The sequence below is a fragment of the Taudactylus pleione genome, unplaced genomic scaffold, assembly GCF_031769625.1.
Source record: "Taudactylus pleione unplaced genomic scaffold, aTauple2 ptg000250l, whole genome shotgun sequence".
Classification (NCBI taxonomy): domain Eukaryota; kingdom Metazoa; phylum Chordata; class Amphibia; order Anura; family Myobatrachidae; genus Taudactylus; species Taudactylus pleione.
In genome coordinates, this window is record NW_028284652.1 from 11,969,675 (window position 1) to 11,995,780 (window position 26,106).

The 26,106-nt window shown below is 43.8% G+C and overlaps 1 protein-coding gene across 1 annotated transcript in view; it reads right to left on the minus strand.

Moving 5' to 3' along the window:
* Nucleotides 1-26,106, minus strand: part of NXF1 (nuclear RNA export factor 1) — a 54,593-nt gene that overhangs the window by 8,412 nt on the left and 20,075 nt on the right. Inside the window, exons 2-10 of the mRNA XM_088480112.1 lie at nt 11,747-11,945; nt 11,342-11,486; nt 10,397-10,480; nt 10,157-10,261; nt 9,894-9,971; nt 9,697-9,766; nt 9,531-9,619; nt 9,132-9,239; nt 2,035-2,144 (exon numbers count right to left, since the gene is read on the minus strand). Coding sequence (XP_088336238.1) covers nt 2,035-2,144; nt 9,132-9,239; nt 9,531-9,619; nt 9,697-9,766; nt 9,894-9,971; nt 10,157-10,261; nt 10,397-10,480; nt 11,342-11,486; nt 11,747-11,945 — 988 coding nt within the window. The remainder of the gene's footprint in view (nt 1-2,034; nt 2,145-9,131; nt 9,240-9,530; nt 9,620-9,696; nt 9,767-9,893; nt 9,972-10,156; nt 10,262-10,396; nt 10,481-11,341; nt 11,487-11,746; nt 11,946-26,106) is intronic.

Below are 26,106 nucleotides of genomic sequence, written 5' to 3' on the forward strand. Positions count from 1 at the left end.
CCATAAGTACAATGCAGGGGAGAGGCACATGTTGACAGGGCTAGTGTGGTTGCACACATTATAGTGGTGAGTAGGGGTGAGGCTAGTGTGGTGCATTACACCAATAGTTATAACAAGCCTTTAATGGCCTCAAACTCAGCTCTTCATGGGCTTTATTTAGGGAGCTGTTATATAAAAAGACAGATGTGGCATTGTAGATTTGGGATAGAAACATATGGGGCACAAAGTATAGTTATAGGCAGCAGAAACTGAAAAACAACAAGGTGATGAGAGAAGGATAATCGGATAGGAGAGAAGACAAAGGAAATGTGATGTGATTATGGCATGTCAATGGATGTTGAGAGAAAACAAGCAGAAAGGGAAATACTTGTGGCAGGATGGCTTAAGAAAGATGGTAGTGTGGAGGGAAGGGACAACCACAGGAACCGCCTACGTCAGCACTGGAAAAATTTGCTGTAACCAGACCCTCAAACCAATCCAACTTCCAGCTCCTCCACATTCACTTTGGACCAGCTTTACAAACTTAAGATTCCATGCAGGGCAACCCATTTAACACTTAGAACTCGTCTCCATGGGTGCCCCACTGTGTGAGGATAGGGGTGCAATTCTCCACGTCCCTTAGGGCATGCAGCCCACCCTCCTAGCAGGGAGAGAACAGGGCACATGAGTGTTTGAAATAGTGGGCAGGATTTAGACTTGATATTTCAGCCGCCTCCTGCAGTCTTCGTCTTCTTGTGGCTGTTGTAAGGTCTGCCTTAGGTTGCTCCCGCTTGGGGAAACTTACCCGTCATAGACCTAACAGTCACACTGTGCAAAAGGAGGAGGCGGTGAGTGCATGTGATGTATGAAAGGGCATTCAAAGGGGCAACAAATGGCTTACACATATTTCTTCTGCTCAGCTGGGACACGGTATGATGAGTGTAGAGCACTACATGTAGCCATCACCAAAAGCATAAGGAGGAGGAGCAAGAGGATGGTGAGGTGAGCACCAGTAGGCAACAATTAACGGGTTGTCTGAGGTAGGCAGTGCCATATGGAATAGGTAAAGAATGAAAAGCAGAATGACATATGGGAAAAAAAATTTGTGAAATGTTAAGAAATCAGGAAAAATGGATGAAAATGGTAATAAAATGAAAGGAGAAAATCAGATGGTATTATCAGGTGTGTTTTGAATAGAGTGTGAGAAAGATAGAAGTGGAAAAGAGAAATATAAATAAAAGATAAGAGAGGGGACTGAGATGATTAACATCAGAGGACAGTACCTTTCTATTTACTACAGGTACTAAAAGTTCCACTGAAAAACCCAGATCTGTCCACATAATACAAATGTAAAATATCACTGTTGGTGGTGGTGGGTGGGCTACTTTAAAAGGTCCCGGGTAAACCGGGACAAAGCAAAGGGCAATCTCACCTCCCAGTAAATGTGCCAGTCTCTGCATGTATCTCATTAGGTGACAGACTCAGCATGAGAATAAGCAATAGGTGGCGTGTCATTTAGCTAGCTGACATATAAATGCTCTAAATCACAGACAGCCCATTCAGTTAATGTATATAAATATAGTATTGCCAGCAACACAGATTTAAATGGACAGATTATTACTGAATATATCATTCTGAACCAATTCTGTGTTGATATTTTTTTCATGCATGGTGAGAAATTGTTTTTACTTTAATTCTGCTCACCAAAACAGATGCTAACCTTCAATGATTTTTCCTGTTTCGTTCCTAAATAATAGACATCTAATGTGGATTCAACAAGCCATACCCATCTTGGCTGCTGTGTTTCCCAATTCACTGTATGGGGCAGCGAGTATCACTACCGTAATTGCATATAACATGCACAGAACTAAGAAGTTTTCATGGAATACACATTTGGAAGAATGTATCAAAATATGCCTCAATGTTATAAACAGAGGCAAAGCTGTCCTGTGCCATGAAGAGACATGATGTGCAGGACATAGCTAGGACTGCAGCAAAGTGCTAGCAAATCTGTCACATTTCATCTATCAAAAGGTTAGAAACAGCCAGACTGACCTGATGTATATGTTTTGGTCTTTGAAAAAGCTGCACAGTGGGTTCCCTTCCAGCCACAGCATTTCCAGCTTCAAACCTTTTATCCTATCCAGCTCCTTTTCAGACTTTAACTGCACAAATGGGAGTAAATTAAGAAATAAAATGCTATGAAAAGAATTGCCAAATACATTTGTAAATTGCTGGACAGGCTGCTCTGCATCTATTGCATTTGTGTATCTTTCCACTGCAAAACTAGAAGTGAAATTTGAAGAAAAAATAAATAAGATTTTTGTACTTGTGTTAAATGCTTCTCAGTCCATGTATAGAGGTTTATTCAGGGGCTCGGGCACTTCAACAAATGGTCAGTGAAGGGGCCTATCCATTACGCGACCTGAAAAACTGAACTACTACTGTTCAGTCCTTCAGGTCGCCGGGTGCGGTGCCCGCACTGAACGGGGTTCACGGAACGTCTTTCAGTGCAGGATCCCAGAGCCTCCTATCTGGGAACATGTGGAACCTGACGATCGTCGTCAGGTTGACCAGCATGTTCCGTAGATAGTCGGGGTCGGCAAGGACCCAACGTACAAGAGCGGCTCCTGGTGTGGGTCGGATTGTTCAAAAAGTCGTGTAATGAATAGGCCCCTTAACTCAGCAATGGTACAGGAGAAAAAGGTTGAGAGCCGACTATAGAGGGAGAGAGAACAACAAGACAAACTCTTAAAATAAAGGTCAGCCGTGCTTATTGACATCATAAACCTAAAACAAGGCATCTGTGCAGCACAAATTCCTAGCCCTATCCACGTAGGTCCTAAGAGTCCGCACCACATCCAAATAACGTACCGATAGGCCAGAATCCTGTTTAGGCTCCTCCGCAAAGGAGGGGTAACATTATCTCATGGTTGATGTGATAACGGGACACAACCTTGGGTTGATAAGACATTGAAGTCCAAATTACCACCCTATTATGGCGGAAAATCACAGTCTACCACATCATGAGAAAAAATTAGACCGGTCCGGTCCAAGAGAGATATGTTTCATAGGGTCCACAGGGTGACCTTGGGATATAGGTGATGAATCATCTGGGCACCACGCAGCAAAAATTTTCTCCCAGGATGCGCTGGGGCTCCCTCCTATACCCCACCTCCGGGCCAGAGGCACCTCAGTTTCGTAGCAAGCCAAAGGCCGGAGGAGGATAAAAGAGAGAGAAGAAAGTCTGGAACACTCAAGAATCACATTCTCACACTAAAGGAGACTGAAAACCGGTGACCAGGGCGAAGCCCATCTGAAGCACAGGTGTGTCAAGGTGGGTGCCCTGTGGACCCTATGGACTTCGTAGAAAGAACAAAAAAGTTCTTACCATAACTCTCATTTTCTACCTCAGAGTCCATAGGGGTCCACAGGGTGAGCTTGGGGATGTCCGAAAGCAGTACCTTCAATGGTGGGGACGCTCCTGTGCATAGAGGAGAATCCACCGCCCGAAGGAAGCATCCTGAGAGGCAAAGGTATCAAAAGCATAATACCTCAAAAAAAATCTGGACAAAAGACCACATGGCCGCCTTACAAAGCTGAATAGCCGAGGCACCCCGGCGAGCTGCCCGCGAAGGACACACAGTAGAGTAGAATGAGCAGTAACAGAAGGCGGCACTGGAAGGTCCTCATGAGTGTTAGGCTGGGTACACACAAAGATTTTCTGTCCAACCATCCAACTAGTTGATTGGTTAGAATGAAAATCTGGTAATGTATAAAAGCAAATGACAATCATCAATTTGCTCCCAAATGCCGGAAAATGGACAAAAACTTGTCTGAACAAATTGTTTAGATCAAACATTTAAGAAACGTGGCTGAACGACCATTTTCATCTGTTTTCTGGCATTTAGAAGCAAATTGCTGATCATTTACTCCCATACGTTAGCAGATTTTCAGTCCAACCAATCAACTAGTTGGATAGAAAATCTTTACTTATGTACCCAGCTTAAGCCTCAGAGATCGCCATGCGAAGCCATCTAGCCAAAGTTTGTTTACTGGCTGGCCATCCCTTCTTGTGAAATCCGTATAGGACAAACAAGGAGTCTGACTTATGAAGGGAACTGGTACGGTCCACATAAATCCTGAGGGCACGTACCACATCCAATAAGGCCTCACCTGCCGAGAGGTCTGGAGAATTAAAGGCCGGTACAAAAATTCTCAATGTAGAAACTAGAAACCAACTTAGGAAGGAACCCAGGGCGAGTCCGAAACACCGCCCTGTCCTGCTGAAAAACTAGAAATGAGGAACGGCAAGAGAGCCCCCAGTCTGACACTCTTCTGGAGGAAGCAATAGCCAGAAGAAAAACAAACAGTCTTAGAAGCAAGCCATGTGAAAACCACTGAGTCCAGGGGTTCAAATGGAGGGCCCAAGGACAACAGCCAAATCCCAAGGCGCCACAGGAGGGACAAAAGGAGGCTGAATGTGAAGGACACCCTGTAGGAAAGTGCGGATATCAGGAAGAGGAGCAATCCTTCGCTAGAACCACACTGACCGAGCAGAGACATGCACCCTCAGTGAGGCAAGTTGGAGACCAAGATCCAATCCCCCCTGCAGGAAAGCCAAAACTCTACATATCCGAAACACCTGGGGATCGTAACCTTTGGGACGACACCACTGAAAGTAGGTGTGCCACAGCCTGTGGCAAATCCTGGCAGAGGCTGATTTATGTGCTCTGAGCATGGTGTTAACCACAGAGCCAGAAAAAAACCCTTGGACCTTAGTAGGGATGGCTCAAGAGCCACGCCGTCAAAGACAGACTACCCAGGTCCGGGTAAAGGCAAGGACCCTGAGACAACAGGTCCTGACATCGAGGCAACAGCAACATAGTGTCGATGGAGAGACTCTGAAGATCTGAGTACCAGTGACGTCTGGGCCATGCTGGAGCCACCAGCAGGACAGTGCCGCCTACTTGTCTGAACTTCCGAAGTACTTGAGGAAGAAGGAAGAGTGGAGGAAACCGGTACAGAAACTGGAAGGTCCACTTGACTGACAGAGCGTCTACCAAGAGAGCCATGGTGTCTCTTGTCCTGGACCCGTACACTGGCAGTTTGTGATTGTGTCGAGAAGCCAAGAGGTCCACGTTCGGAGGGCCCGACTTGTCCACTAGGAGCTGAAACACTACTTGGTGAAGAGATCATTCCCTGGGATGCACGTCATAACGGCTGAGGAAGTCCACTTCCCAATTTAGAACTCCTGAAATGAACACTGCTGATATGGCTGGGAGATGACCTTCCACCCATGTCAGAATGCGTGACACCTCTGTCATTGCCACCTGACTTCGAGTTCCTCCTTTATGGTTGAAGTAAGCCACGGTTGTGGCGTTGGTTGCCTGAATTTGCACGGGCTTTCCGTGAAGTACGAGTCTGGCTTGCTGCAGGGCCCTGAAGACCACCCGAAGTTCCATTATGTTGATTGGCAGGGCAGACTCCTCAGCTGTCCACCTACCCTGAAATGAGAGTGGACCCGTCACTGCACCCCAACCCCGGAGTCCGTCGTCCAGAGGACCCAGTCAGGAATCTAAAAGGATCGCCCCCTGGTGAGGAGACACATCTGCAGCCACCAAGCAAAGGACAGACGCACCTCTGAAGAGACCACCCTCGTTTGAGATTTTATCCGATGGGGTAATCCGTTCCACCTGGAGAGGATCAATTCTGCAGAGACCTGGAATGAAACTGGGCATAGTCCACCATGTTGAATGTTGATACCATGGACCCCAGTACTTGCACTGCTGAGTGGACTGACACTTGGCGACTGTGGAGGCAGCTGCACACTCACGTCTGCAAAGTGGAGATCTTTTCTGCAGTCAGAAAATTCTCTGCTGTTAGGAATCCAACAGAGCTCCCAGATGGAGCCTCCTCTGGGACGGAGTCAAGGAGGACTTTCTCCAAATGATCAACCACCCGTGCTCCTGAAGCACAGATATTGTCAGCTGTAGGTGGTGGTGAAGTACCCCTGGAGATCCTGTCAACAGTAAAAATTCGTCCAGGTAGGCTAACAGGCAGACCCCCTGCAGCCGCAGATGGGTTGCCATTACTGCCATAATTTTGGTAAACACCCAAGGTGCAGTAGAGAGGCCAAACAGTAGAGCCCAAAACTGGAAATGCTGTTGCAGAACAGTAAACCTGAGAAAAACGCTGGTGAGGAGAAGTAATTGGAATATGCAGGAATGCATCCTGAATTTCCAGTGACACCATAAAATCCCCAGGTTTCATAGCCAGTATAACTGAGCGTAGGGTTTCCTGAACAAAGGTACCCTCAAGAATTTGTTCAGGGACTTGAGATTGAGGATAGGCCGATGGGATACGTTCGTTTTTTGAACCAAAAAGAGATTGAAATAACCCATACCACTCTGGGGCAACGGGACAGGTACTATGACTCCTGCTTGAAGCAAGGGTTGTACGGCCTTCTGGATTTGTAAGGCTTTGTCTTTGTCTGACTGAAGGCCAGTGCAGAAGAACTGATGGGGAGGTCTTCTGAGGAAGGAGAGGGCGTACCCGTGAGAGACCATTTCTCTTACCCAGGTGTCTGCGGTGGTCTGACACCAATACTGGGTGAACTGAATAAGTCGGCCTCCCACCCTGGGATCCCCCAGAGGGAGGCCCGTCCCGTTAGGCTGAGGGTTAATCCTCGGACTTGGAAGCAGGACGTCTTGTACTCTAGGCCTGTTTCTTGGGTTTGACAGCCTTACTGGAAGCTGACAGCCTTGGGAAGGCCAGACCTGTGGGCTAACCTTGAGGACGTAAGGATTGAAAGGAGAAGGTGCAAGGCTCCCTGAAGCCGCAGCCAAAGGCAGAAACCCAGAATTAACCGCTGCCAACATGCCCACAATCCTGTTCATGTCAGGACCGAACAAAACTTCTGTATGGGAAGCATTGTAGGCCTATCTTGGAATCAGCATCTGCCCTCCAAGAATGCCACCACAGGAAACGGCGAGCCGCCACAGCTGCTGCCAAGACACTGGAAGCCAGGAGACTGAAATCCAGAACCGCCTTCCCAATATGTGTGGCTGCATCTCTGATGTTACCAACAAAAAAACCTCTGAGGCCTCAGAAGCATTTGAGGGAAGGTATATGGACTTCCGGTAAACCTCCACCTTCCCAACCTTCAGGGAAGAAAATGAAGGCATAGGTAACTTTGCATTTGCAATTAACCATATCACATGGCCACTACAGGGGATGGGTTCCATTTCGTGCAAGGAACTTCTGGAAATGGATAACACGCAGCCAAACGTCCCTGAGGTTGATACCTCCAACAGGGCGTTCGCCAAGCTGTAGCCCTGCGATCAACTAAATGATCCGATAAAGGGAATTCCGCAGAAGTAGCCCTTTATTTGTAAAAACAGAGCCTGCCTGAACCCCGAAGAAGAAAAATGTGCTATTTAAGGTGATGCAACACTGATGGGACGAAACAAATGTTAGCGCCGGCGGCTATCAGTACCAGGCGCCTGGCGGAGTAATTGAATTGTTACTCTGTTCAGGCACGAATAGCTGTAGGCGCCGGCATTTCTCCTCGTCCCCTTTGAGGAGGCAGAAATGTGCGAAAAGTCCGTGGTTTGGGCGCCCTAAGCAGTACTTTAAATGGGTTTAGCTGCTATACAAAGGGCAAACTAGATGGGCCATATGGTTCTTATCTGCTGTCAAATTCTATGTTTCTATAAACGGCTATATCCTGTGTAAATGGGCGCAACAAAAAATGGGTGCCCAAAAAATAGTTGAATTGCTACATTGGGCGTCTTAATTATTGCGGCACCCAAAACAATTGAATCACTCCCTGAGGCACCAATTATATGAAGGGTAAGGTTGTATATATCAGTTTATTAAAACAATGGCCCTCATTCAGAGCCGCTCGCAATTAGCGCTCGCTCGTTCATAAAAAGGGGGTGGCTATTCAAATGAACCGTTCGCTCTTTGCGGTCTGTTGCCGCCTCCATGTCTGAACGAGCCAGCAAAACATACGCTCGTTTATTTGATAAAAACGCCCCCTGGCCGCTCGCATTATACGTCATGTCCGCTATTTATTAGATTAATCGAGTACATCGAACAGCGTATGAACTGCTCGCTATTCTTGTGGTTGGTTTTTTCAACCACAATATTGCGAGCAGTTCTGACTATAAAATAACCCAGTGACGTGGTGAATGACGCTGCTGTATTAATTATGCACACCCATAAAACGCCCGCTTTGACCTTTAAGCACGCCTGCGTTCTGATCTCCACTCCCCCTTTTCAAGCACCTTCCCCTGTTACCACCCACATACGCCTCATTCTGTCACTCAAATTAGCAGGCACTCGCTATATAGCGAACAAACGATTTTCGGCCGCACTGACTGGTTCGCGCATGCGTACTAAAAACCGTACGCATGCACAGATGTGCAAATATCACTCGGAACGAGCGTACTGCCGCTTACGAGCGGCTCTGAATGAGGGCCAATGTTTTTACAGCTTTAGATAAAATACATTATTAAACCAAATCATGGCGGAAAACACAATTGCCTCATCCTAAAGTAACACTGACTATCCATATCCAATTCTGAGATTTTCTGTCCTAGTGAAACTATCATTAAGTCATTGGGGTATGTTCACTAAGCTTATCTTTGGTAATAGCTGCAGGATTTAAAATGTTAAGTGCAAAATATTATTGCTATCTTAAACCCTACAAGTTCCATCTTAGTAAACATACCCTTTGATCTTTGCTGTTATATTCATTTATATTTTATTGAAAACGCCTCCCTGTATGGTAGGCCTGGTCAACCTGTGGCTCTCCAGCTGTTGTGAAGCTACAAGTCCCAGCATACCCTCCCACAGATCAGCTGGTAAAGCATTCTGGGACTTGTAGTTTCACAACAGCTGGAAAGCCACAGGTTGACCAGGCCTGCTGTACAGGTTTATTTTGAACATTTCACTTAAGTAAACAACATTAAAATGTCTTTGTGTTCATAAAAACCTACCGAGAAGTGTAAAATCTAGGGGGAAGGGTTTACTGCCCTTAAAAAGATTAAGATGAAGGGACTAGCTGTGTCATCAGACAAGTTAGAGGACAAATAGAGAAGACTCGCATCAGTAGACAGGTTAAAGAGATGGTAGAGAAGACTCACCAAGTTATCAGACAAGTTGAGAATCTTCAGATGAGGAGCTTTGAGGTGAATCTCTGACATATGTTCCAGTTTATAAATTTTGTTGTCACTGAGATCCAAGGACAGCAGCTGAATGAATGGTGAAACAACACACATCAGTCAGATATAAATCACATGGGGCTACACAAGCAATTATATTGTCATATCATGGGTATGGGGTAACATGGTTGATAAGCAACACAGTAATTATCCCTAAAAATCACACTGTAGAAGTGATTACCAGAATTATCCTTCTTGATCTCAACTGGAACACCTAATCAGTAATACAGCCACAGAAATCGGCAGTGCTACTAGAATAATATATGCAATATTTAGCATACACACTTAAGCCCAGTTAAAAACAAAAAAAAGAAAACCCACCTCTGGCACATTTTCTTCAATGACTTGTAGCATACTCTGCATACAAGACTTCCTGTTCAGAATGAGCTCCACTTTGTTTGCAATCAGGTCTATCATGGAAACACAAGGGTAAGTAACAGAAAATGAAGGGCGATTAAATAATGGGGAAACAAGTTCATGAGTGTACCTGGATCCATACGCAATGCACTCATGTCCATAGCTTGCTGAGCTCCATCATATCTCTTCTGCATGCAACTCTGTGGAGTGAAAGGGACAGTGACACAGGGTAGCTATGGTTTTGAGGACACAACGTAGTCTAAGTTGCTGGAAATATAAGCAAGAGTCATGTGAATAAGGGAGATATGCTAAGAATATCTTATATACCTTAAAATGTTCACATTCCTCATCAGTCATATCCTTTTGTTGGACTGGAGGGGGGCATGGACGAGTCAAAATTGTAATCTGAAGAGCAGAGAGCAAGATAAAATATACAGATGTAATGGACAGTATACAATTCAGTTATGCACACTTCAGAAATTCAATAGACAAAATTAAAAGCAGAAAGAGCTGGGCTAACAAAGATGTACGAGGAGAATCCATCATTTGGATCAGTTTTACTCTGAACTAGAGGTAAAATGACTTCATACCTTAAAGTTCTCTCGGTCTGTGAAAGTCCGTGAAATCTGTTTTAAAGCTTTCGCTACTGCAGAGTCCTCCACATAGAAGTGGGCCCGAGAATGATCACAATGATACTATGTACAGGAACAGATAAAATTCACATCAGGTATTTCATGCTCAAATAGAAAAATATATATTAAAAAGTATGAAAAATAGGAGTAGAACTGGTGAGGTCAGTATCGTTTTATTCTAAAAATAAAAAAACTCACCGAAACTGGAGTAAATGGCAAGGAGCAGGCGTTTTGCAAGAGGCCCATCAACCACTCCTTAGTGTACTTTTTCCCATGAGGAATCTGATTACACAAGAAACAGAATGCAACAGGTAAAACAACTAAAAGGAATTGAAAATTAGCCTAATTAATAAAAAAGAATAGGAACAATTGAGGTATGTATCGGCTACTGTGTCTGACCTAATAAACACCTTCTGTAACAGGATTTGTGAACTTCACTTTCCAGCAATAAACACAACAAAATGTCGTCTACATGTACAGTATTTTCAGGTAAATAAGTTTAAAACAGTAGACAATAAATAGAACATTCTCCTTTCAATAGGACGTAATCTGTCTTATTAGAGCTTTAGAGCTACAACAAAACACTAGGGGGCTAATTGAATTATCTGTGAGCTCCAAAACCGTGAGTGCTATTGAATAGTGGGCTTTTCCAGGCAGCGTATCTCGCTTATTTCAGCTTGCAACCCATAGTCGCAAGCAAAAACAAGCAAGATTTCCATACTGTAATAGCCGGAATAGTGTGCATCTGCAATTCACTCCTAAATCAGCATCACTTGACATTAACAAGGGTTACACAGTCATTTGCAATATATTGGGAGGAATTCAATTCAAAGTGATGCGCCAACAGGCATCGTGGCGATGCATGGCTGTGCACCTATTGGCCATCTATAGTACTGCCGTCATTGAACGTTCTCCCTCGAACACAATGCTCCGGAATGGCACATAGCATACATCCAGTAGAAAAGAATTCTTCCACATTGAGGTGACACAAAATATGAGATGAACAGATAATGCATTTCCAGAACTGTGTTATAAATGGTACGTATGGGTTCCTCTGCATTTCCAGATTCCCTTTTGAGCATGTAAGAAAATAAAGGACCTTAGAGAAGCAGTCACTACCACCTTCTCATGCAGCTCACTTACCGTGACTTTGTACCAGTTATTTTTTTCCTCTCTGTTGTCTGTTCTATCATGGTGAGAACTGTCCCTGGGTGCATTCCCATGAGAGCCTCCCCTGTCTCTTCCTTGTCTCTCATCCCTCCTTCTCCCTCCACGAACGTAAGGATTGCTGCAAGGGGGGTGATGGTGGAGAAAATAATTAGAAATACTAATATGTATAGGCTTGTACGGTTGATACAGCAATATAATTATTACAATTTCAACCCAAAAGAATTTTACAGAATGCCACACACTAACATTTTCATTCCACAGTTTCCATGGTGCATGTGACACAGAAAGACAAAGTGACAAGGTCTCTAGCAAGTCTGTGTGTCACTGTTATGTAGGCAGTGCCATTAGCCAATCTGGCTGATACAGTGTGCCACTCACAATCTTAGACGAAGAGAGTCATGTGCATCACTCATTGGGACATCTCCATCTTCATCGTCCAATCGGGAGCGAGGATTGGGTGGGTAACTTCCAGGGTTACGATACTTAGGAGGCCCTTCACTATACATTTTAGCCCGGAAGGGACCCCGTCCCTTCCGCTTCTTCACAAAATATCCTGAACCAACCCTGTCATCATGGTCTGAAAAGAAAAAAAAAGTGTTGGTTAAGGTCAGAAAAATCTTTAAAATAAATGGCACATAGTATTGTCTGGTATGACTTTGTAATTGTTTTCTAGCATGTGTTCTATAATATAAACTAGGTTACAGCCTATATCTTCTGTTTATGATGTTTTAGTTCAGTGGTATGTTTTCCTTGCACAGGCCTGCCATGTAGTCAACTGTGATCATCATATGAAGTTTGCTTAACTCCTGTCCTTTCCCCCTTCTCTCTCTCACCCTATGGCAATTTCTCTTCCCCTTATTACCCTGTTCTTTAGTCACCATTCTTGTAACCCACTTTCTTGTTCCTGCCCTGGCATTATAAATGCCATCTTTCGAGCACTGGATGGCAGGTAATGCAGGTTTCTTGAGAAGCATGCCTCCAAACTTTCCAGATCTTCTAAGAGTTGGAGGAGAACTAAAGGGGCACATCCACTAGCAGACTGTGAAACAACTGCACGATTACGACGACATTGCAATTGTTTCACAGTCTGTGCTGTGCCTACACTGAACTATCAGTCGTTCAGTGTAGGCACATCAATCATTCCCGAACATGGTCTGTCGTTATCGGCAGATTGACCAGCATGTCCGGGCGATGATTGATGTTGGAAACGACCAGCTGGAGTGCACATCGCTGGTCGTTTCCGACATTCATGTGCACAATCTGTGCCCGATTACTGAGCGATTGCATGATTACAATGTCGTAATCGTGCAATCGCTCAGTAATGTTGCATAGTGGATACACGGTATTAGCCATCTCCTCTGAAAACATCTACCAATGGTCAGAAAGTAGAGAAACTACTGCAAGCTGCTTTACATGTAAATGTTAAAATGAAGATACACACATTCCCACCAGATTGCACAAAATCTATCCTACCGCCTCAGACATACACAGACGAGGACACTTTTCCTGGAACATTCCATCATATATGGTGAGAGAAATAAGATCTCAGCCTTTCTAAACTGTGGGTCGACATCTTCCTCTTAATTTTTGCTCCAGGCAACCATTCCTATAGCTTCCTGCCACTAAAACTGTATACAGCATAATCTCTGAAACCACCGGCCAGTTAGCAGACAACTGGAAAACCTGGGCTGCAACCTCAGATTAATCGGGACCCAGACTCTGGCACATATATTGAATGGAATATATGACGCACATCATTATTAAATTTATCTAAAGCATTTTACAACACTTTGGGAACCTTAGTCCCTACATTGACAATTTACAATTCAATAGAATTTAGTCTGATTCACACATTAGCATTCCTATTTTCGAAAAGACTGCTATATAGATATAAGCCTATTCTTACAGCATACCTGTGTGTGTAGAATACTGACTAACCAGTCAGTTGATGTCTGCTTTTATTAAGAGGACACCAAACTAGTGAGAACTGTATAGCCAGATATGCTGTGTGTACATGACATCATAGCAAATTCTGAACAATACCCTTATTTCTACACTTCATATAATTCATAATAAATAAATTGGAAAGTGTAATATATTGTTATTATAAAAGGTATTAATATTTCAAATTCATAATCATGGTCTAAACAAAACAATACCAAAATATATGAGGCAGAATTTAGAAGCACTGAACGTGCAGCCTCTACATAATGGAAATATTCAGAAAACAACTTTGCATGCGCGAAAAAACAAGGCATAGCAATGTGGAGGTCAGCACCACTAGACTGTCACAGCTAAATATGCTCTGTTTTGGTTAAACAAAGCGTGAGTTTCTATGCAGCACACAGAGATGAGAAAATTAAAAGCGACGTTAACCTTAAAAAACTGTTTATTATAGATCTCACCTCGCTGAAAAACAAAAAACAAATAAAAAACAATATTGTGCCACTACAATGGCCTGTGAAGTCCAAAACTAGTCTTGTGACTACGCCAAGTATACCAGCAAGTAGTTATGCATTATACTAATCCTGTGACACAATGTACTAAAAACAATAAATTGTATTTTTATAAATTAAGCAGTTATTTAATTTGACTGACCCATAAGATTGTGTGATTCTCCTTTGTTCCATGTCAATTTATACCTGATGTGAGGATCCTGAATTATTGGGAAGGAATGGATTACCAGTGCCCACTGAACCTTTACACATTTGAGACGGGTTGAGTACGGGATGCCGGCGCACGGTATGCCCAACCAGGTTAGAATACCAACGCCCCCATGTAAGTAAGTCTAACCAAACCCCACCCCTCCCCGGTGCCTAAATCAAACCCTCCATCCAGCCTAACCAGTTAACCTAACTCCAGTACCTACCTTCGGGATTCCGGTGGTCGGGATGCCGGCGTCAGCATTCTGACTGCCGGAAATCGAGCGGCCAGCATTCTGACCGCATCCCATTTGAGACTTATCATATATTCAATATTTGTCTGCCCAGCCTCCTGCACCCCCGAGCTTCTCCAGCCTCATGCCCGCCCCGTGTCTCTCCAGACTCATGCCTGATCCTTTGCTTCTCTAGACAAAATTATCTTAGCTTCATTATTTAAAATCCTTAAATTGTGCCACTATCCCTTGAGTCATCATTACCACTCAAGGAGCAACAAATAAAATCCTCAGAATATAAAAAGCACATAAATAGTAAAATTAACAAATAAGTGGACCATTCAAGATCACTTGCGGGACATAAGTGTTCCTGCCAGGCTGTTTTAGCGGGGGCGCTGCGCCTTGCTCGTATTTAAAACCCTAAAATGCACCCTGCCTTGATGGCGGCGCCCCACTGAAACAGCAGTGTCCCGCTGGGGGAAAGTTTCGGTGAACCAATCACTGACGGGTGAATAGATAACGTGCGCATGTTCACACTGCAGAGAGTGCTTTGGAGCTGCGGCTCAACCCCTACAGTAATGAAAAGGGGATGTGTCTTAAGAACACACCCCTTTCCAATAGACCACACCTCCTTTTTGAGCGAGAACATGCAAAAGTGCCTTTTGTACCTCCCTTGCCTGCACTAGCATGAACAGTAGGATATAAAAGGAAACTTCTACTTGATAATTTAGCTCAGCTCTTTGTTTCAAGAGCTTGCATAATTTTTTTTAATACCTATGAGAAAGCTTTAATTTAATGTGTCAACCTATGTTGAAAACTCAAAAATACACAACCACAGATTTTTACAGAATCACGTATTGGATATTTCATGGAATGTCCCAATTGGAGATTATGGTACTTCCTATAGGGGGTTCAAATGGATATGCAAGATGTACATTGTAGGATATCAATAGAAAAGTCCAAAATATTATCCAATACAATAAATTGAATATATGATAATAAGTGTGAATTGTGTGAAGGCACTTGGAATGAGTATCTTCCCAATAATTCATGATCCTAACACCAGGTATAAATAGACATGGAAGAAAGAAAAATGAAGTGCGTTACATTAGTCCAATCACCATATAAAAAGGAGTAAGGAGAGAGATAAAAATTGCATTTGGGTGAAAGGTGGTAAATGATTATGATTATTTTCAACCACATAAGCCAGAGGTTCGCAACCTCGGTCCTCAAGGTATCCTAACAGTCCAGGTTTTAAGGATAGCCATGCTTGACCACAGGAGACTTAATTAGTACCTCAGTCAATTTAATTTAACTACCTGTGCTCAACCATGGATATCTGTAAAACCTGAACTGTTGGGGGTGCCTTGAGGACCGCATTTGGGAACCTCTGACACAGGGCTCTATTCAATGCAAATTGAATAACTCCGGGAAGGAGCTCCCGAAGCTATTAAATTGAGCGCGCTGTTTTGTTGGAAAATGCCGGTTCTCATGCCCCTCGCGCCTTAAACATGGTGTTTTTTCACGAGAACCGTCATTCTCCGACTAAACTGCCCAGCGTGATGATGTTTCTGCTGCGCTAAGGGCAGAAAACAGCATCGCGCCTGTAGTTTTGATGGATTTCTGCTCGCACCCCAGGAGGGATGCGAGAAGAAAGCCTTTGTCGGTGTTAACAGCATGCTGAATTGAATAGCTCCGGGAGCTGTCCCCCCGATGCCATTTAATTTGCATTGAATTAAATCAAGCCCATAGGCGAGTGTGAAGGGATACTTTAATGCAAACAGGAGGCATCCTAGCTGCACTTTTGGGGGTAATCATTGTAGTAGTTTCAGAAACATGTATTCGAATTAAAAAAAAAAAAATTTAATTATAAATACATTAATAACTACACTAAACCTAAAATTACAAGTTGGTAAACTACGAAAAAAAAAAAAAAAATTAAAAAAATGTATGGGAAAAGTTATGTTACTATGACCTTATTAAAATTGATGTTTGAAAAGATAACATGGTTACTACTGTGCAGTAACCCAAATGGGGAAAAAAAAAACAACGATATAAATATCAGGGCTCGACAAATCCCGGGGGCCAGGTCGCCATGGCTACCAGATTTTGCTGCCTGGCTACTAGATTTTGCAGTGAGGGAGGAAGCATATCCTCACCAGCTCTGGCAGAGATTCGTGCCTATAGTATTGCGGTGTTCATATCATGCACATGAGTGCATGTGCTGAGTGTCGCCAGCGGTGACTGCTGTGCCTCTGTCCGTCCTGGCCTTTGCTGACGACTCACTACATCCTGTCCTGCTCTGACCCATGCGGTCTGTCCCAGTATACGCTGATCCTCCTGTACGTCCCAGCTGTCTACTGTCTCCTATCTCCAGTTGCATAGAGCTCTCTGGTAGTAGGGTCTATGGTGTGACCAGGAGGGGAGGGGGGTTTTGTTGTACTTTCTGGCACCATTATTTTATGTGAAATGTCCGTTATTACTGGAGGGTGGAGCATGGAAGCTGGGTAGAGCAGTAAGGGGGCCTCCATTTTACTGTATCCATTCAACTGTGACCATATTGTGGACTGGTATAGTGTGTATAACAGTTGCATAACACACAGAGCTGTGCTCCTCACTCACTCCTGTAATTTTTTTGAGGGCCGGTCGTCTGGCTCCTACACTTTCATCCTGGCTCCTCTTTTTGGAAAAATTTGTCAAGCCCTGTAAATATGTGGCTCTCCTCTGAATAAGCCGGCTTCGTACTTTAAAGTCACAAAACATAGTAGCGGGTTAATGGGCTTCCCTAGTGTGTATGTGGTAGGGACTGATATTAATTATCAGTTCCGCATACAGTGCCAGCATAGATTACTTTAAATAGCAAATTAACCTAAGTGGCTGCCTCAACCGCTGAAAAAATATATTGAGTGCTTTGAGTCCTGTTGACAGAAAGGTGCTACATAAATAAAACAATTATTATTAACAGAAAGGTGCTGCATAAATAAAACAATTATTATTAACAGAAAGGTGCTACATAAATAAAATTATTAACATTGAGGCAATCTTAAACCAAATCGTTGTGAATCTATTTTTTTTTAGTTTGAAGTCTTTGCATGACATGTTTTTCAGAAGCACTTTGTGGAATTGATGAAAGCGAAGTCTGCCAGTTCCAATGTTTGCCTTCCACATATTAATAACAATGTGCACGCAGCAGAGTGATTTATGTTTCAAAGGTCAGTACACTAAACAAATGAGACAGCGCTGCTACATGTACTGACAGATAAACTCATACTATTAGCTTGGAATAAGGTGCCACCACAAAATCTCTTCTGCACCATCAGGATCTAAGCTGGATAAGTCACGCCGCAGATAATACCAGGAGACTTATAAACTTCATTCACACCGTGTATATGTAATTCTTGCCGACTCTGGTGGTGGCTAAGGCTTTTAATATGGTAACCTAGCCTTCTATTCGACAAACTCTTTTGAGTATGGGATTTAAGGGGGCGTTCTATAGGGGCATCAATTCCTTAGCTCACAAAACCTCGGTGTCACTTCCAACCCCTTTTCCATTTGGAATGGCACCTGCTCCCTTCCCCCTCCACCCAGTTGCTCTGGTGGTGGCGGTGCCATTGGCTGCACAAATCCGTTTAAATAGTAATATCCAATTATAAAATTAATGCTGAAAAGATAGACCCCTTAGATTTCGATTTACTAAGCAGTGTTAGGAGACAGTGAAAAGAGATAAGGTGCCAGCCAATCAGCTCCCAACTGTCATTTTTCAAACACAGCCTGATTGGCTTGTAGCTTTTCTAACTTCACTTTGTCTCCTAACACTGCTTAGTAAATAGACCCCTTTGATCATTACTCTCATTCCCAGATTTGCAAAGCACTATGTATTCATGTATTCTCTCTTCAGTGTTGCAGATGACCATATTTTATTCTGTACACGGTTTTTCCCTTTCTATTTTGTACCCATAAAACAGGAAATTTTCCCAAAAATAATAATAAAAAAAAATAATAAAAACTCTGGAAAGAAAAATCTCTACCTTCCTTTGAAACTTGGGAAAATGTTTTTCTAAATACACATACAGATTTTCATCCAGGGTGGCTCTGGTTAACCTGACAATCTCTCGATACATGTATCAGAAGCGAAATTGCCCAAGTAAATGCCAACGTCTGGTCCTTGTGGCAAAACTCATGCTATGCCCTTCCTGACCGTTAATTTTACCAAAGTGCGGTGTTTCAGAAGTGGAGATCTTTCCCGTAGCGACCAATCAGAGTCTAGCTATTATCTTCTAGAGGGTGCTAGATAAATATTAAGTAGAATCTGATTGGTTGTTATGGGCAACATCTCTACTTCTAAAAACCCGCACTTTAGTAAACATACCGCGTAGCCTTAATACATGTATATCCGTGTGCTGTTGAATCTGTATACAAAGCACAACGGAACTTGGTGGGGAAAAAAGGCGCAGCCACTGCATCATATCGCTTCATATAGAGATTCACACTCAGTCACACAAGTGTCACATATCGGATTAATCAGTGCAGTCTCCTGAAGCGGCTTGTGACATCAGTTTGTGACCAAGTCACATATTCTAGCGAGGACGACACTCGGCGTAAGAAGAGTCAGGCAGGACCCGGAGACCCGAGAGGGGATGTTTAGCGACTGCAGCTATAGTGTATGAGGACACATCTGTATTTGGTAACCTTATATACTACATTAGCTGTAGGGGACTCAAATGTAGATTGAATAAATGGAGTAATAGAAATGATAAAATATCTAGATTACTTTTTTTTTTACCTTGTTCATACAGAAGATATTCAAGAAAAATAAAACTGCATAAAAGCAACAATGGCCAGGACAACCCACACAATTTAACTTAGAATTAATTACACACTGTTTTATCACAATATGCTGCAAAATGTAAATTGTATTACCAGTGGCTCCACTAAATTCTATTATCTAGTTAAGTCAATGGGGTTTAATGCAACTATGGATGTTAAAGTAAAATAGAACTGTGTGGCCAGGGACCATTACATAGATCATAAAGTAGACAGAGTGAATTTCCTGGGCCCTAGAGCAGATAAAATCTGAGGACCTCATAACAGGACTTCTGCAGGTATGTAGCGTCTTGGAGTATTAGTACAGCATTATGCACTGTGGAGCTCATTCAGACCCGCTTGCTAGATGCGATCGCTCGCACAGAGCGTATGGAAATTCGGCTAAGTGACGTCAAGGCAGCCGCTCGCAAGGCAAGTCATAAGCACTCCCACTTTGTTTTGGCGAGCGATCACTTTTTGTTTGTAGACGCCCACAAGACTGTCTAAACACGCCCACTTGCGTACGTCATCTACAGGAAGTGCATGAAACCATTAGTACATTGAGCAGCATCAAATGCGATCGCAGTACTTGAGGTTGACTATACCCTGCCGCAAGCACTTCAGTGTGAAATTCCACCAAGTGAAGTGAACTATGACGCTGCTTTTTAATTATACACGCCTCTGAAACGGCATTGCAACACTCCGGCACGCCTGCGTTCGCACCTCCACTCCCCCAATAGTAGTGCCCTGCCCCTGTTACCACCCACAAACGTCTCCTGTCACTCATTCAGACGGGCTGTCTATGCTGGGCGAGCAAGCCCTTCCAGACCACTCGCAGTGGTTCACGCACGCGCATTGGGATGCATGCGCAGATTGGAAATATCGGCCGCGAACGAGCGAGCGGCCGCTTGCGAGTGGGTCTGAATCAGGTCCTGTGTGTGTACATGCTAGTATATAAAAGGGGTGTGTACACCCAATTACAGACATACTAGAGAAAGTGATGTTACGGTTAATTTATGCACTGTTTAATGCACAATTACATTTTGTCAGACTCAAGAAACCTCCAGCTAATCTAGCCAGCTCAGAATAGAAGATATTGCTCCCAACACACTCCTACACTGCCAACGAAACGACCGCAACCGTTCTTCCCAAATGATAACCTCTTTCCACCCTCACCTCCAGAATGTCATACATGCTGCTACCCACTTCTGTAACTCACTCCACTCCCTGTTGGACTCTCCACCTCTGCTAAGCTTCAAACATAAGGGTGTGGGGGGGAGGGGGATGCACCTCCATCATTATTGGTGTTACTATCCACAAGATAGTGCGCCAATGTTCCACTCAATGTATGACCGATCAGTGGCACTGACCATTCCGACAGCTGCCGCACCATAGCAGGGACAGCACTGTCCTTGGCTGCGGCAGCTGCCGAGTTATGCATGCTTGTAAGATCTCGCACATGTCCAATAGAGCCGGCCGGGTGTTGAGACAGCGCATCAGCACTCTGATGCACTGAGTTGTTACGACGCTACCATTGGGATGTACTGGACCATCCTCTCTACAGCCCTGACCTGGCACAAAGTGATTGCCATCTCTTTGGACCATTGAAGAAGCACCTGGGTGGAAGGCAATTCATAACAGACAGAAGTTCAACAAGCTGTCATGTCCTAGCTTCAAGCGCTTGACAGATTTATTTTTAGCCGGGATAGATGCCTTGGTGTACCGCTGTAACAAATGCACGAGTTGAGTAAATTTACGCAATGAGAGGTCTTGTTATCTTATTTATTGAACCACCTTCGTATTATTTCAGTCTGGTATCACTGTGCTGGACTATAGGGCAGGAATGTTACAGGCTGGTATTCCTGTGCGCATGTTCAAAAGGGTGGTGGGTCACAGGCTGGTATCTCCGTGCAAGGGAAAACAGATATCTCCTTATATCTGTATTTTGTATATGACTACAATGAAAGGGTCAATAACATTTATTACTGAAATTATAGTGCTTCCTTAAAGAATAAAGTAAATTCAGCAGTGAATAAACACATCCTTGAGGAAGGCCTATTAGCTGAAACACGTTGACATGTGACGCAGCACTGCATGCAGGTTACCTGGGCAGCGGGGATGAACAACACGCTGCACACCGATACTCTCGCTCCGTGGACAGGGGAGACTGTGCCGGCAAGAGACGCCCCTGAATGAGAAGGGAGAGGCTAGATGCCGTAACCAGACGGGACGCAGCAGTGCACAACAAGATTGAACACGACAACTGGTATGGACAGGAGCACGGGAATCCGCCCCTGTCTGTGTGCTTACATGCATTACTGACTGGGACATTTGAAGTGAAGGGACGTATGACGCAGCTACTCATATGGCAGGTCACCCCTTATCAAGGGCAGACCGATACCCTACACTACATATCAACAAGGCATACCTCTCTTGAGGAAAGTTCAATAGGACATTATCGGACATTCACATACACAACAGTATACACTGGATTGTTTAAGACATCTGGCTATAGGGAGACGTAGGCACATTTATGCCATACGGAAAGAGGCACCCTAAAGAAGCCATCTGACCTGACCCATTACGAGCCAAAATACACAGGATGACTTATTTTGACAATAATTAGATCAACAGGAGCACTATGACTCCTCTATATGATACAATATATAAATATTAAATACGATTCTTAACATACATAATCTCTCTTGTAATTTTGTCACACATTGGTTTAGATTAAACATATATTATCTACCCCTAAGGTCAGCGCTGGACACAAAACCCAATTTCACCATGGGTCTTACCTTACGAGTCTGGACAACTCGTGTGCCTAGCAGCTCCCAACACATGAGTGGGAACACTGTAGTGCTTATGTACTAAAACCCTGAATAATTCCAAGTAGAAAATTAAGTGATTATTTACAGTCAAACAAGTTTGTGCTAAGGGCCTGATTCAGATATGTATGCAATGCCAATATTTACGCAGTTGAGCGATTATCGGCCAACTGCGCAAGCCTCACCAGTCACATAATGCACACTCCAAGGAAATTAGCAATGCCATTCAGTGAGGATACTACTGCGAACCTGTGCACAGAAAACTTGGCGCCAGTGTCTTATTTTCCACACCCATAGCGTTACTCAGATGGTCGATTTCAAAGGACATGTGACCATCACTGTGTTTGTAAGCACTTGCTTGGATCTACGAAGCCACTGATGGGCATCTCAATACATTCAAGGCGGCTACAGCATTACCATATTTTCGCACAGCAGCTGTGTACGGGATCGTTGCTGCGATTGCATTAGCGTACATACAGTGCATCCGGAAAGTATCCACAGCGCTTCACTTTTTCCACATTTTGTTACGTTACAGCCTTATTCCAAAATGGAATAAATTCATTTTTGTCCTCAAAATTCTACACACAATACCCCATAAAGACAAATTGTAAAAAGTTTGAGAATTTTGCAAATTTAATAACAAAAAAGAAAAACACTAAGAAATCACATGTATATAAGTATTCACAGCCTTTGCCATGATGCTCAAAATTGAGCTCAGGTGCATCCTGTTTCCACTGATCATCCTTGAGATGTTCCTACAGCTTAATTGGAGTCCACCTGTGGTAAATTCAGTTGATTAGACATGATTTTGAAAGGCATACACATGTCTATATAAGGTCCCACACTTGATAGTGCATGTCAGAGCACAAACCAAGCATAAGTCCAAGGAATTGTCTGTAGACCTCCGAGGAACAAATCTGGGGAAGGGTACAGAAACATATCTGATACTTTGAAGGTCCCAATGAGCACAGTGGCCTCCCATCATCCGTAAATGGCAGAGGTTCGGACCCACCAGGACTCTTCCTAGAGTTGGCCGGCCGTCTAAACTGAGCGATCGGGGGAGAAGGACCCTAGCCAGGGAGGTGACCAAGAACCCGATGGTCACTCTGTCAGAGCTACAGCATTCCTCTGTGGAGAGAGGAGAACCTTCCAGAAGGACAACCATCAGGCCTGTATGGTAGAGTGGCCAGACGGAAGCCACTCCTTAGTAAAAAGCACATGGCAGCCCGCCTGGAGTTTGCCAAAATGCACCTATGAGAGACAAAGATTGAACTCTTTGGCGTGAATGTCAGGCGTTATGTTTGGAGGAGGAAACCAGGCACCGCGCATCACCAGGCCAATACCATCCCTACAAAAAAGCATAGTGGTGGCAGCATCATGCTGTGGGGATGTTTTTCAGTGGCAGGAACTGGGAGACTTGTTAGGATAGAGGGAAAGATGAATGCAGCAATGTACAGAGACATCCTGGATGAAAACCTGCTCCAGAGCACTCTTGAACCGTCGCCCCAGTCTGAGGTCATCTTTCAGCAGGGCAACGACCCTAAACACACAGCCAAGATATGAAAGGAGTGGCTTCAGGACAACTCTGTGAATGTCCTTGAGTGGCCCAGCCAGAGCCCAGACTTGAATCCAATTGAACATCTCTGGAAAGATCTGAAAATGGCTGTGCACCGACGCTTCACATCCAACTTGATGGAGCTTGAGAGGTGCTGCAAAGAGGAATGGGCGAAACTGCCCAAAGATAGGTGTGCCAAGCTTGTGGCATCATATTCAGAAAGACTTGAGGCTGTAATTGCTGCCAAAGGTGCATCAACAAAGTATTGAGCAAAGGTTGTGAATACTTATGTACATGTGATATATATATATTTATTTTTTATATTAAATTTGCAAAAATCTCGAAAAAAACCCAAAACTTTTTACACGTTGTCATTATGGGGTATTGTGTGTAGAATTTTGAGGACAAGAATGAATTTATTCCATTTTGGAATAAGGCTGTAACATAAAATGTGGAAAAAGTGAAGCGTTGTGAATACTTCCCAGATTCACTGTATCTGAATCAGGCCCCAAGTGTAGACGAAAACATCAGCTGGTAGCAGGCAAACTGTACTTGTCGTGTAACAAAGGGTTCTCTTAAACCTTGAAGTAACCAGGTTAGTTTAAAAAAAAAAAAAAAAAAGTAGAATTGTCCTGTGGATGTACAGTATCTTTTTAAAGAGCACCGGATCACTGCTGTGGGGTTCCAGGGAGTCAGAGGAAATCCGTTCTACTGACAATATTCTCTGCAAAAACCAGGTGACACAGCGGGGTGGCATGGTCACATGTGATGCGACCTTGTCAGATGGAACACTTCTGGCTCCGCTTGCATCACATGTAGCCACACCAGTTATGTGGTTAAATATTTGACATCAGCTTCTTCGGTTTGAATTTTATACCAGTATGACTCACCATGTTGCTCCTCCAGGTCTTGATCTAATTGGGTCCTTAACCAATAACATGTACACAGATCTATTCCAGAGGTAGGCAACATCTGGCACTCCAGCTGCTGTGAAACTACACATCCCAGCATGTCCTGCCACAATTTTGCTGTCAGGGCATGCCAAACATGGGAACGCTGGCATATGTAGTTCAGCAGCAGCTGCGTGCAGGACGATAACTATATTCGGTATGTGACATATTACTATACACCCTTACTTTAGGTCAGTGATTCTCAAACTCTCTTTTGTACTTGGCTGTGGATATGCATCTTTCTCACCTATTCCTCCAGCTCTCTTCTTACATGTCCACCCCTATACCCCCCTCCCTTATTTAATCTTGGTTACTGTTCCCTACATTGTATCTGTACATATTTTCATTGCTATAAACTTGTATTGCAAAATTACGTGTTTAAAAATAAATAAGTTCACACTGACAAGAGACTATAGCCCATGTGGTTTACTGAATTCCTAAGAGCTTGTGTATACCAAGCTCAACACCATAGCAACTGAATACAATGAAGCATGTGCATGTAATGAACCTAATGGTATTACATAAAAAGAAAGCAACCAGTGGGAATTCTCCAGCTGCTACAAAACACTTCTTGAAGTGTACAGTCACCTACACACAGCAGAGGATGAAGGTCCATGAGAAAGTGGACTAGTGTTGCTAGTTAAAGGATATGTTAACTTAAAGCACAGACCTGCAAATTTGCTAAAAAATCATCATATATAGGTCACAGGTACCAGTTAATAGCAGCTACAAAGTTTAGCTACTTCCAGCAACAGATGTCTAGCCACACTAAGCGCTGCTGTTAAAATAAATTTTTGCATTGGTCATGCCTTGCTTGAGCAACAAGGAACTGCACCTAGTAGAATAAACAGGTCACTTTAAGATGTGGAGTGTTGGGCAGATTCTGATTACCTGTAGGTGAAAGACCAATTACCTGGCTGTTAGGTTTTAGTATACTACTTCCTAGCTCACATCTGACACCAGGATGCATTTTTCAGTCACTGTGACGACCAGTATTTGTCCTGCTCCATTCTAAGAAAAAAATCTCAAATGCATCTCACTGTTCACCATGATCAGTGCTATCCTAGGTATGCGATACGTGTGCAACTCATCCGCTAATGTTGCAAATGAAATGCAACTTGTACACCATGGGGAAGATTCAATTGTTTTCTCCTACTCAATCTCCTGTAAAAAGTGACAGGAGATCTGGGTGTGATAGTCACCCATGCCTTTTTGCGCATCTCACACCCAAAAACAAGAGATATGGTAAGAACTTACCTTTGTTATCTCTGTTTCTACGAAGTCCATAGGGTCCACAGGGTTGACCTTGGGGTATAGGTTGGGAACCAAATCCGGGCACCACGCAGTTAAAGCTTTTAGCTCCCAGGATGCACTGGGTCCACTCTCCCTATAACCCCACCCCCAAGCCAGAGGCACCTCAGTTTGTAAGTAGCCAAAGGCCAGAGGAGGAGAGAAAAAGAGAGAGAAAACTGGAACACTCAATAACCATACTCACAGAAATGGGAGACGGAAAACCGGTGACCAGCCACACAGCCCATATGAAGCCAGGTGCGTCAGGGCGGGCGCCCTGTGGACCCTATGGACTTCGTAGAAACAGAGATAACAAAGGTAAGTTCTTACCATATCTCTTGTTTTCTACTTCAGGGTCCACAGGGTTGACCTTGGGGATGTCCCAAAGCAGTTCAACCAAGGGTGGGGACGCTCCTGTGCTGAGAGGAGAATCC